A 12623-nucleotide genomic window follows, 5' to 3' on the forward strand; every position below is an offset into this window, starting at 1 on the left:
GAGGAGGCATTCACTGGATATTGCAGCAAGCAGGACTTCACACGTACACACACACACACACACACACACGCACGTATAAAAGCAGTTAGGCACTGAGGAAGTAGTAACGACCGGATATTGCATGGATGTCTTAACATAACCAGCTCCAGCTGAGAGTAAAGATGGCTGTTAGGCAAGTGCATATGACGCCTGATTTAGAAAATGCATACGGACGCGTTAGGGTGAGGTCACGGGTACATTTTCTATCAGAGATGAGAGATATTTATGGACAATAGCTGCAAGGAATTTGCATGGCTACATTACACCAACAAAAGGCCCAGGGGAAATGATCCGCCATTGGACCCCAAATTGGACCATGTGCCATTTCCACACAGCAGACAAACCCACACTTTTACTCACCAATGGGAGAAATGAAAGCATCCCAAAAAGCCCCAAATTTGCTAACTTACACTTATAAAAGTGACATAAAGCCATTGCAGAAGAGCCAAAAACTGCAGTTTCTCAAACAGCCACTGGGTGGCGACTCCTAAAGGGGCAAATATCTGTTGACGTCCTCATCATAATACAAAACAACACAGAAAAGCTTACAAACGCCTTTAAACTGGCAACCACCTTAGAAATACCTTAGACTGGAAGTGACCTCAAGTTATTTCATACCTCAAGTTACTTCTTTATATCTTTGGCACCTATATTTTGGGGGTCATGAGTCTTAGGCACCTATGTTCGGGGGGTCACAAGTCTTTGGCACCTATATTTTGGGGGTCATGAGTCTTAGGCAACTATGTTCGGGGGGTCACAAGTCTTTGGCACCTATATTTTGGGGGGTCACAAGTCTTTGGCACCTATATTTTGGGGGTCATGAGTCTTAGGCAACTATGTTCGGGGGGTCACAAGTCTTTGGCACCTATATTTTGGGGGTCATGAGTCTTAGGCAACTATGTTTGGGGGGTCATGAGTCTTTGGCACCTATGTTTCTATAACAACCCCGGCAGCATGAGTTGGATTTATTGCCATGGTAACAAGAACCCCCTTCACTTGCACAGACACACACACACACACACACACACACACACACACACACACACACACACACACACACACACACACACACACGGTGGTCATGTGTCTTATGCACCTATGTTTTGGGGGTCACAAGGCATTGGCACCTATGCTTGGGGGTTCATGAGTCTTTGGCACCTATGTTTTGGGGCTCATGATGCTTTGGCACCTATGTTTGGGGGGCTCATGAGGCTTTGGCACCTATGTTTTGGGGGTTTGGGGGTCACAAGGCTTTGGCACCTATGTTTTGGGGGTGTGGGGGTCACAAGGCTTTGGCACCTATGTTTGGGGGGTCATGAGTCTTTGGCACCTATGTTTCTATAACAACCCCGGCAGCATGGGTTGGATTTATTGCCATGGTAACAAGAACCCCCTTCACTTGAACAGACAGACAGACAGACAGACAGACACACACACACACACACACACACACACACACACACACACACACACGGTAGTCATGTGTCTTATGCACCTATGTCCGGGGGGTCACGAGTCTTTGGCAACTATATTTTGGGGGTCACAAGGCGTTGGCACCTATGCTTGGGGGGTCATGAGTCTTTGGCACCTATGTTTTGGGGTTCATGACGCTTTGGCACCTATGTTTGGGGGGCTCATGAGGCTTTGGCACCTATGTTTTGGGGGTTTGGGGGTCACAAGGCTTTGGCACCTATGTTTGGGGGGGTCATGAGTCTTTGGCACCTATGTTTTGGGGCTCATGATGCTTTGGCACCTATGCTTGGGGGGGTCATGAGTCTTTGGCACCTATGTTTTGGGGTTCATGATGCTTTGGCACCTATGTTTGGGGGGCTCATGAGGCTTTGGCACCTATGTTTTGGGGGTTTGGGGGTCACAAGGCTTTGGCACCTATGTTTGGGGGGGTCATGAGTCTTTGGCACCTATGTTTTGGGCTTTTTCCCTTTACAGAATTTATTGTATAGTTGACACTGCCGTTAAATATTTGTGCCTGGCTGTGATCAAGCCAATAAAGCTGTAGTTTATAAATGTGTTTAGCTAACATGCTAACTCACACTTTAAACTATTCGAGACAATTGATCTTTTATTTCAGGCTTATGTCAGTCGGGTTAGCCATACCACTACTTATGCCAAACCCTAACCTTAATATCTTTAACATTTATAGGAAATAATGAAAAGATTTGACCTACTGTGTTAACGGATAGAAAAATAAGCTATTCAGACCAAAACAATTTTTCAGACCAGGCTGTAAAAATGTAAATTTTTGATGTAAAGACAGGAAACAGGCCGAATCAACATGAAAACATGCTCAAAAAAAGCTCCTGCAACCAATTTCAGAATGACCTTCTATGCAGACGATACAGTTAAATATACAGCAAATCACCAAATGTGAAAGAAGCTGCAACAATGGAAAGTGCAACTAAAAATAGGAGGCACGCAACAAAATCCAGTACAGACACATATGTAATTATAGAAACATGTAACAGAGTCATGTAACTCAACTAAAGATGGAGATGTGCTACATAAATGGAACCTGCCTGATCTCTAATGTGTATTCCAGAGCTCCCAGTTTCAATATCCAGCAAAGACAAAACAGTGCTTCACCCTCCTACGAGGCATCACGATGATTACAAACTAATGACCTGCCGCGTGCACCTCTGCCTTGTTTACTGCTCACAGGAGCCCCACAGTGAGTGGGCCCGAGCACCCACACGAGCAGTCCTCAATAAGAAGTGGAATTACGCTCATTAGAGAGGTGATGTTTTTATAGCCTCAGGAGGACACTCAGCGGCCACAGCAACAACAGACACAAGGACCGGCCTAGTTTGGTGGGAGTCAAGGTTATTGCATGATTTTTGTTCCTGAGGAGAGGGATTAGTAATGGGCTGAATAGACCATGGGTTTCCAAAACTGTGGGTTGGGGCCCCCTGGAGGGTCGTGAGACACAGATGGGGGGGCACGAGTCTTTGGCACCTATATTTTGGGGGTCACAAGTCTTTGGCACCTATATTTTGGGAGGTCACCAGTCTTTGGCACCTATATTTTGGGGGTTACAAGTCTTTGGCACCTATGTTTTGAGAGGTCACCAGTCTTTGGCACCTATGTTTTGGGGGGTCACGAGTCTTTGCACCTTTATTTTGGGGGTTACAAGTCTTTGGCACCTATATTTTGGGGGTCACAAGTCTTTGGCACCTATATTTTGGGAGGTCACCAGTCTTTGGCACCTATATTTTGGGGGTTACAAGTCTTTGGCACCTATGTTTTGGGGGGTCACGAGTCTTTGCACCTTTATTTTGGGGGTTACAAGTCTTTGGCACCTATATTTTGGGAGGTCACCAGTCTTTGGCACCTGTGTTTTGGGTGGTCAACAGTCTTTGACATCTATAATTGGGGGGTCATGAGTCTTTGGCACCTATGTTTTGGGGGGTCATGAGTCTTTGGCAACTATATTTTGGGGGTCCCGAGTCTTTGGCACCTATATTTGGGGGTTCATGAGTCTTTGGCACCTATATTTTGGGGGTCACAAGTCTTTGGAACTATATTTTTGGGGGAAAGGAGTCTTTGGCACCTATGTTTTGCAGGTCACGAGTCTTTGGCAGCTATGTTTGAGGGGTCACGAGTCTTTGGACCTATATTTTGGGGGTCATGAGTCTTTGGCACCTATGTTTTTGCGGGTCACGACTCTTTGGCACCTATATTTTGGAGAGTCACGAGTCTTTGGCACCCATATTTTGGGGGTCATGAGTCTTCGGCACCCATGTTTTTGCAGGTCACAAGTCTTTGGCACCTATGTTTTGGGGGGTCATGAGTCTTTGCATCTATGTTTTGGGGGGTCATGAGTCTTTGCATCTATGTTTTGGGAGGTCACCAGTCTTTGGCACCTGTGTTTGGGGTGGTCACCAGTCTCTGACATCTATAATTGGGGGGTCACAAGTCTTTGGCACCTATGTTTTGGGGGGTCACGAGTCTTTGACACCTATATTTTAGGGGCTCACGAGTCTTTGGCACCTATGTTTTGGGGGGCCAGCTAAAAAGTTTGGGAGCCCCTGGAATAGACCGAATAAAGGCACATTTTAAAATCTCATTCATCCTCTGCTTCAAATCCACCAAGCCCTCCCCTTCATCTCCATCCAACACCATGACAGTATGACATATTCAGCCTAGACCATGTTCATGAATGCCCCTTGCTCTTGGGAATCCATCAGGGCCTGGCTGCGGCTCACTTCCGTCCCAGAAAAGCCAAATATCAGCTCCCTAACAGCCCCTGCTTCTTACCTAGAGCCACTCTGGCTGCTGATGCATCGTAGTTGATCCAGAAGGAGACCCAGGAGAGGATGGTAATCAGGATCGATGGCATGTACGTCTGCAAGATGAAGTAGCCGATGTTCCTCTTTAGCTTGAAGCTGAGAGACAGTCGAGGGTAGGCACCTAGGGAGAGAAGAGATAAAGGTAGACGCAGTGCGTTTCAATCTTTGGGTGAAGTAATTACATTCTGAAGGCGATGTTAAGGGTCAGGGTACATTCAATTAAAATGCTTACTGTAAAAACCTTATATTATTCAGAGGAGCACGCAGGGACTCCTCATGTTTTTGTTACAGTTTCTATGACAACCCCGGCAGCATGGGTTGGATTTATTGCCATGGTAACAAGAACCCCTTTCACTTACACACACACACACACACACATACACACACACACACACACACACACACACAACCCTTTCTCTTTTTGGTGATGATGTGACACAAAATGCAGATTCACGTAGTATTCAGGAGGAGAATAATAGCTGTATAAATCAGCATAGCATTGTCATTAACCTTCTTTAACCATACACAGTATATGTGAGTGCTCGCACATATACTGTCTCTATGAGCGCGATGCATCATCAATCCCCCTGCTCCGAGTCTCTTGATGGATTGAATCTATGGGAGCTTCCGCGTTGCTCCCACTATACTTTGCCATTTTTCCATTTTCTTTTGAAATTGGAGGAGAAGTGGCGGCCATTACTCTGACATTTCCAATTCTTTTTCCAATCCAGCCAAAGCTGCTTGTGGTGCTCGTGGGTCCCATCGACGACATGCTTAGGAGTCAATCAATCAATCAATCAATCAATCAATCTTTATGTGTATAGCGCCAATTCACAAGAAATGTTATCTCAAGACGCTTTACAAACAGAGCAGGTCTAAGCTAGCTGTGTTATAGTGTTAACAGAGACCCAACATCAAGTAAGGATACGATCCAGTCCCATCTACCACTGAAATTCCCTTTTATCAGGTTGCCCTAATAAGTCTCTAAAGACTCTTCAGCTAGTCAGTACTGACTAGAACTAGGAAAGGGGAGCATATCTCTCCAGTGTAAGCTTCTCTGCACTGCCTCCCCATAAAAATCCTTCTTCTGACCTACAAAGCTCTTAATGATCAGACACCTTCGTATCTTAAAGGGCTCATAGTGCCCTATTACCCCTCTAGAACACTACGCTCCCAACATGCAGGCCTGCTGGCCCTACCGAAAGTCTCTAAAAGTAGTATGGGAGGTAGAACCGTCAGTTATCAGGCCCCTCTCCTTTGGAATCATCTACCAGTCAGGGTCCAGGAGGCAGACACCCTCTCTACTTTTAAGAGTAGGCTTCAAACTTTTCTTTTTGATAAAGCTTATAGTTAGAGCTGGATCAGGCTTGGACCAGGTCTTAGTTATGCTGCTATAGGCTTAGACTGCCGGGGGAAGTAGCGCACTGACACACGTGGATCCTATCTCACCCCTTTCCCCCCAACCCCCCCCCCCCATCACTTACTTTAACTCTACCTGTCCCATTAAAGTTACTAACAATAGACCTTTCTGGAGTCCCTGAGCTCCCTTGTCTCGTAGGTTCCTCTGAGCTGCCGTAGACGTCCTCCTGCTGTGGACGTTCCAGACGCCAACTTGTTAATTTGACATAGAGTAGTCTAGACCTGCTCTGTTTGTAAAGTTATAACTTCCTTGAACAGGCAGAAACCTCGAGCAGAACCAGACTCATGTTAGACACACATCAACAAAAGAGGGACTACCAATGAAAATCAGCCTTATAGCTAACTCTGGCATATTTACATGGATGCTACGTTCATTAATGTGCACTGTCCCTTTAAATACATAAATAAATACAATCAAAAATGATGGTGAAAGTAGATGAACTACATGCAGGAACTTCAAATTGATGTAATCAGTTGAAAAATAGCCTTTATTCTCGTTGTTAACAGCTATATGCTGTAGGCCCACCAGTCAGTAGAGTTAGCCATACTGCTAATAATGCAGTTAATACGGGTAGGAATGAAAGCGTCAATAATAACAGTTGGAGTCAGACTGTACTTAGATTCTGAGATTAGCATTGTAGCAGTGATGCTAATGTTAAGACTGATATTAATAGTTGTAGCAGCTGGAGTCTGGCGCATCCACATTAGCAGGCTGTCTACAGCTTTGATCCAGAGGGACCTACGGGCAGTAGCGTGTCCAGAGGGGTGGCCAATGGTGGTACTGGCACCCCTTGAAATCCAATTGGCCACCCCAGGGGCCACCCCAAAATTCTAAACTATGATTGGTTGTTTGCCTTGTCAGAGGTGGGGTTTCTGTTAAAATCTATAATTTGGGATGAGTTAAAAGGCGGACAGTAGATTTCTTTATTAGTGCCCTCAAATGTGACTTTGAAAAAACATATTTTGTAAGTCCTTAAAGAATTAAGCTTAGAAGATTTATGCCACTTTGTCACAACTGTTTAATACTTTAATGAAAGTATGTTGTGAAGACCACCCCTGCCTATGTGAGAACCTCAGTTGGGCCACCCCGGTCAAAAAGTTCTGGACACGCCCCTGCCTACGGGACAAGGGAGCAGATTTGCCAACAGCTGTGTTAGCTGAGTTAGCCATACCGCTACTTATGCCAAACTCGTAACCTTAATATCTTTAAACTTTATTATGAATAATGAAAAGATTTGTCCTACTGTGTTAACATATAGAAAAAATTAGCTGTTCAGACCAAAACCATTTTTTTCGGACCAGGCTGTAAAAATGTTAATTTTTGACGTAAATATCGTCTTTGTGTGAATGGATGTGGATGTTGCTTGTGGGACTCAAGTGGGCACTAGTGGAACTGCAGCTATTAGCACTTCTGCATTGGCTACATTTCTCAAGACCAGAAGTTGCGGATTGGTGCTAGCCTTGCTAAAAACAAATTATTTCAACGGGGTAAAACAGCTAGCTAGCTTCAACTCGTTAATTTTGCGCAACAAACTCTCACATGAATAAATAGGTTTGATTTCGAATTTTGTCAAAAAATTTTACACATTAGGACTCCAATGCTTGGCATATGGCTCAGTTTCCAGACATGGTTGTGAATTCATTTTCTACTTCCTGTTTTAGCTAGCTAGCTAGTTTTGGGATTACTGAATTTAAAATCTGGACTGTGAGAGAAAGAAGTGATCTTTGGGAGAATACAAACCCATTATTAATCATATTATGAATTGTATTATCAAGCATATAGAATACTATATGAGCTATGAGCTATTTCTCACATAGCTAGCTCATTGTAAACAAGCTAGCAGGGGTGCCAAAGTCGACACACTTCATTACAGTGTGAACATGAGAGCAGACTGAGGCTTAAAATATCCCATTCACTATTTTCTTTAATGCATCCTTAATGGCTGCTTCTCCAGCCCAAATCCAAGCAAAGTAGGTTTTCTGTAGCAAATGCAGAAGTAGTTGGAGAAAAGTGGAGGCTGAGGTTTCACCCGTGGGTGGGCGTAGAACTGCACTGGCTGTAACTGCTACATCAAACATGCGCGGCGAGTAGGAGGAGGACCATGTGTGAGGCCAAGGAGGAGAGGGACAAAGAAGAGACGACGGAACGCAGAGATGATTATAAAAGTTGAGTGGATGACGGCAGTGCAACAATAGAGTCTGGGAGGCTGGCCGGGGTAGACGGGGAGTTGTGAAGTGTAGGAGGTGTGCTGTGTCTCTTCGTCGCCTTTGTAGCAGGGTGTTGCAGTCAAGTTTTCTATGCATGAGAGAGCGTGCTCTTAAAAGCAGCAGTTTTGATCTGCTAACAGAACCTGTCTTTGACGGAGACGCTGACCCAATATGTGTTAGAGTCAAGGCAGTGTTGGTTGTATTTTTTCAAGCTCTTTTGAAATAAAATACACAGCAGCTTTGGTTAAAGGTAGCGATAATTACCAATTACCATCTTTGCCTGCACCATTAACTGTCACTTAATATGGAAAAAGGGCCTCCATGTGCTCACATTGTAAAAAATGAAGGTCAAATGCTGCCATGACGGGCATTGACATATTGTACCTGGCAAGGAAAAACTTCCTTTAACAGGCAGAAACCTCCAGCAGAACCAGACTCATGTTAGACACACATCTGCTGAGACAATGTTGAGGTTGGAAAGAGGGATAGAGGGGATAAAGATGAAATATTTGAATGCAATTACATATATTTTGCGGTATGGTTTGGTTCTGAGAGCACCCTGCCCTTCCACCTGCCTTCATGGAATGCCAAAAGTAGGTGCCGGGCCAAAGCCTGAGGTGGGGAGAGCACACCTCCCATCTCTTTCATGTGCATACATAAATCAGACAAACTATAAAAGTAGGTGCCGGGCCAAAGCCTGAGGTGGGGAGAGCACACTTTACCATTCTTTTATGTGCATACATGAAAAACCAAGGCAGGCAAAGCAGCAGCAAAGACCACCAGGGTTTAGAAAAGAGCGTCAGTGAACATAAATATGACACTGGTACAATAAGACACTATATACATGTAACACTATATATGTATATGTTACACTATATATATTACACTATAAATTACACAATATTTATATGTTACACGATACATATTAGAGTTAATATATATATTACACTAAATATATATATATATATATTACACTAAATATATATATATATATATATATATATAAAACTTTATATATTACACTAAATATATATATATTACACTTTATATATTACACTAAATATATATACATTACACTATTAATTTGTTACACCATATATATTACACTTAATATGTTACTATATATATATATATATTTACTATATATATTGGACTATATATATTACGCCATATATTACACTATATATGTTACACTATATATATTATTATAAATATTTATATATTATCATAAATATATAAATATATTACACTATATTTATATTTTACACTATATATATTGCACTATATTAATACACTATATATTACACAATATTTATATGTTACACGATACATATTAGACTTTATATATATTACACTAAATATATATATATATATATATAAAACTATATATGTTTTACTATATATATTAGACTATATATATTACGCCATATATTACACTATATATGTTACACTATATATATTACAATAAATATTTATATATTATCATAATATATAAATATATTATACTATATTTATATTTTACACTACATATATTGCACTATATATACTACACTAAATATATATAAATATATTACACTATATATGTTACACTATATATTACAATAAATATGTATATATTACAGTATATAAATGTTAAATTATATAAATTAAACTTTATGTATATCTATGTGAAACTATATATTACACTATATATATTACACTATATTCATATGTTACTCTATATATATATATTACAATACATATATATATATTACATTATATTTATTACACTATATAAATTACAGTATATATATTACACTATACATATGTTACACTATATATATATATGTAACACTATATATTACACTATATATATAGACAAGTTTAGAACAGAGCTTTTTAATATTGCTTCTGTATTACCACCATGCAAATAGAACTGCCTTGCTATAAGGACGGGGAGTAATTATTGAAAGCAGAAAGGTCAAGATTGAAATAAAGTATGTTGATGAATTTCATTGTTATATTAATCAGAAAATTCGACATCCACTGCTATTTTCTAAAGCTTTCACCCAAACATTTCATGTTTTCTAAAACCCCAAAACTCTGAGGAATTGTCAAGGGCAGCATCTTCAAATTACAGAGAAAAATATGAATATAAATTGGATATTTAAAACCATCATGGAGGAAGTCTTAACAAAGTAAAGCTGATCTACATATGTACACAGTATATATATTTATATATTATGACTGTGATGGATGAATTCAAATTTCACACCACATTTAAATGTCACCCAACATGCCCATGTTGTCTGGTCAGGCATGCATTTGCATATGTACACTCATAGTCTGTGTACACACACAAACAGGCAGTGTTTGTTTGTATGCTTAGAGGTGAATAATTGATGCTGTGTGCCTCATTCCACATGAATATATGATGCCCTGAATCCTGGGCTGTATCTGTAAGAGAGCAGGGTAATTGGCATTCAACCACACCTCTTACAAGCAAGAGGAAATGATACACTAAAGAAGAAAGGGGAAGGAGTAACAGAGGATGAGAGGGATACTGAGAGGGAAACAAAAAGGGGGTGAATGTAGAAGCGGGCTCGTGGCACGTGTAACGGGAGAATCCTGGTCATTAGGGAGCCTTGTGGGGAGCCTTTGATGTGCTAAGAGCACTGGACGCTCAACTTTCCTCACCACCACCAAGCGGCAGAATCTAGTCTTGAGAAATTAAGGCAATGCGGGAGTGCGAGAAAAAAAAACTGCAGTTCCCTGAGTGTCCACTAGAGGCTGGCCCCAAAAGTGACAGAAGCTACATACACACCCATTCAAAAAAGGCGATCTTTACATCAGAAATAAACATGTTTACAGCCTTGTACAAAATACGAGTTTGATCCGATTAGCTCATTTTTGCATCAACACACATCGTACATGGGGTGAGTTTGTCGAAGCTCATTCGTTTTGACGATATTCGGTTGAGTTTTGCGTGATTGGGGGCGTGACTGGAAGTATAGTCAACGTTTAAAGCTACTATCATGAATACATACAGCTAATATTGTCAACTTTTAAAGCTACACACTCGCTACCTTGAGAGCCACTTAAAATGCTAATGCTAGGGGCGCCGGTTGCCTAGCAGTCTAAGCGCCCCACAAACTGAGGCTACAGTCCTCGTCGCAGAGGTTGCTGGTCCAACTCCCGCTGCGTCTTCCCCTACTCTCTACTCCCCACATTTCCTGTCTCTCTTCAGCTGTCCTAAAAAAAGATATGCTAATGCTAATGCTAATGCTAATGCTGTGCTATCTCAACTCGACCTTGGTGTTTTGCTAAGTTATTTTTAATGAAGTCATAGATTCATGTTTTAGAAAGCCCAAAATGTTGAATTACTCAGTAACTGACAAGTTTTCTGCTTTGCTATTAGCTTAGCTTCAATATCACTTTCTGGAGATGTTCAACTTGGAATGGACGTAGCCTCCGTGATGTCACCCACCTGTTTTGAAGCCGATTTTGGCGGGTGCCATATTTGAAATGTTGAACACAAGCTAACTTCTGTCGAGCTAGTGTGAGGTAAAAGAGGCGGGCCTTTAACCTCTTTGCTAACAGCTAGGGCGCCCGCCTCTCAACAAGTCAGCGACGACCTTATTTTGGCAAAACTCTTAAGTTTGATATCTTCAAAAATAAAGATAGTCTTTTTTTGGATGGGTGTGTATGTAGCTTCCGTCACTTTTGGGGTCACCCTCTAGTGGACACTCAGGGAACTGCAGTTTTTGGCATTTCTGCATGGGAGGTTACTGCTTGGTGGGAACACTGTAAAATCCCACACCTCAACTCCAACTCTTTGCTTCTTGGTAGGTTGACCAAAAGTTGGGTTGAGTCAGCATTTCCAATATGGCGACTGCCAATGATTGCTACTTCAGAAACCAATGGGTTTACACCATCTAGAATCACCAAAGTAATTTACTAGTAGAGAAGCTGCTTCCCTAAATGTGTCCCCACTGACCAGATCATGGCTGGTTGGTGAGCTTCAATAAAGTTCTGTATCTTGGCCTCAATAGTTCCAGAAAAATCTGATTATTGAACACATAAAAAACTGAAGTTCACTGAATACATCAAAACACCCTTCCAACCAAACAGGATTGTCAAATGAATCTCCTCTCATCCAAGTTATTAACACACATAACTAACAACATGATGTATGATACTGCAGATGTTTCCATGCGCAGTAAGTTGATGAATTGCTTTAACTTGTCACCAAGTCTTCTAATTAATTGCCTCAAGAGACGGAGAGCGTTATAGATAGGGTCCATTGTGAACCTATAAATAACACTTGATTGATGTGTTTCTCAACACCAATTAATTATGATGCCAACGACACAAAAAAGAGGCAGTGTACTAATCTTCAAGTGTTGGCATTTATTTTCATGAGGAGTGGTGTTCGTCAGTTTTTAAACTGAGGAACAATGTTGTTAAAAACGGATCCCTAACAGACACCAGCTGAGCGGAGAGAGGGGGACAGCGATGGATACAAAGAGAGATGCACAAGACTAAATATTTCCTATAACCTCATGTTTTCTTCTTTCCTGTTATCATTTCGTTGATATAACTTAGACTGTTCTTCTTGCTGTTTTTTCTAACACATACACAATCATTAATAGTGTGGGTGTCCAAATGTGTGTG

General features: G+C 41.4%; 1 protein-coding gene across 2 annotated transcripts in view; it reads right to left on the bottom strand.

The window, feature by feature from the left end:
• LOC117808436 (gamma-aminobutyric acid receptor subunit beta-3-like) overlaps positions 1 to 12623 on the bottom strand; it is a 78846-nt gene that overhangs the window by 13571 nt on the left and 52652 nt on the right. For both annotated transcript variants that reach the window (XM_034678189.1, XM_034678190.1), the window contains exon 7: positions 4312 to 4464. In XM_034678189.1, coding sequence (XP_034534080.1) covers positions 4312 to 4464 — 153 coding nt within the window. The remainder of the gene's footprint in view (positions 1 to 4311; positions 4465 to 12623) is intronic.

The sequence above is a fragment of the Notolabrus celidotus genome, chromosome 24, assembly GCF_009762535.1.
Source record: "Notolabrus celidotus isolate fNotCel1 chromosome 24, fNotCel1.pri, whole genome shotgun sequence".
Taxonomy (NCBI): domain Eukaryota; kingdom Metazoa; phylum Chordata; class Actinopteri; order Labriformes; family Labridae; genus Notolabrus; species Notolabrus celidotus.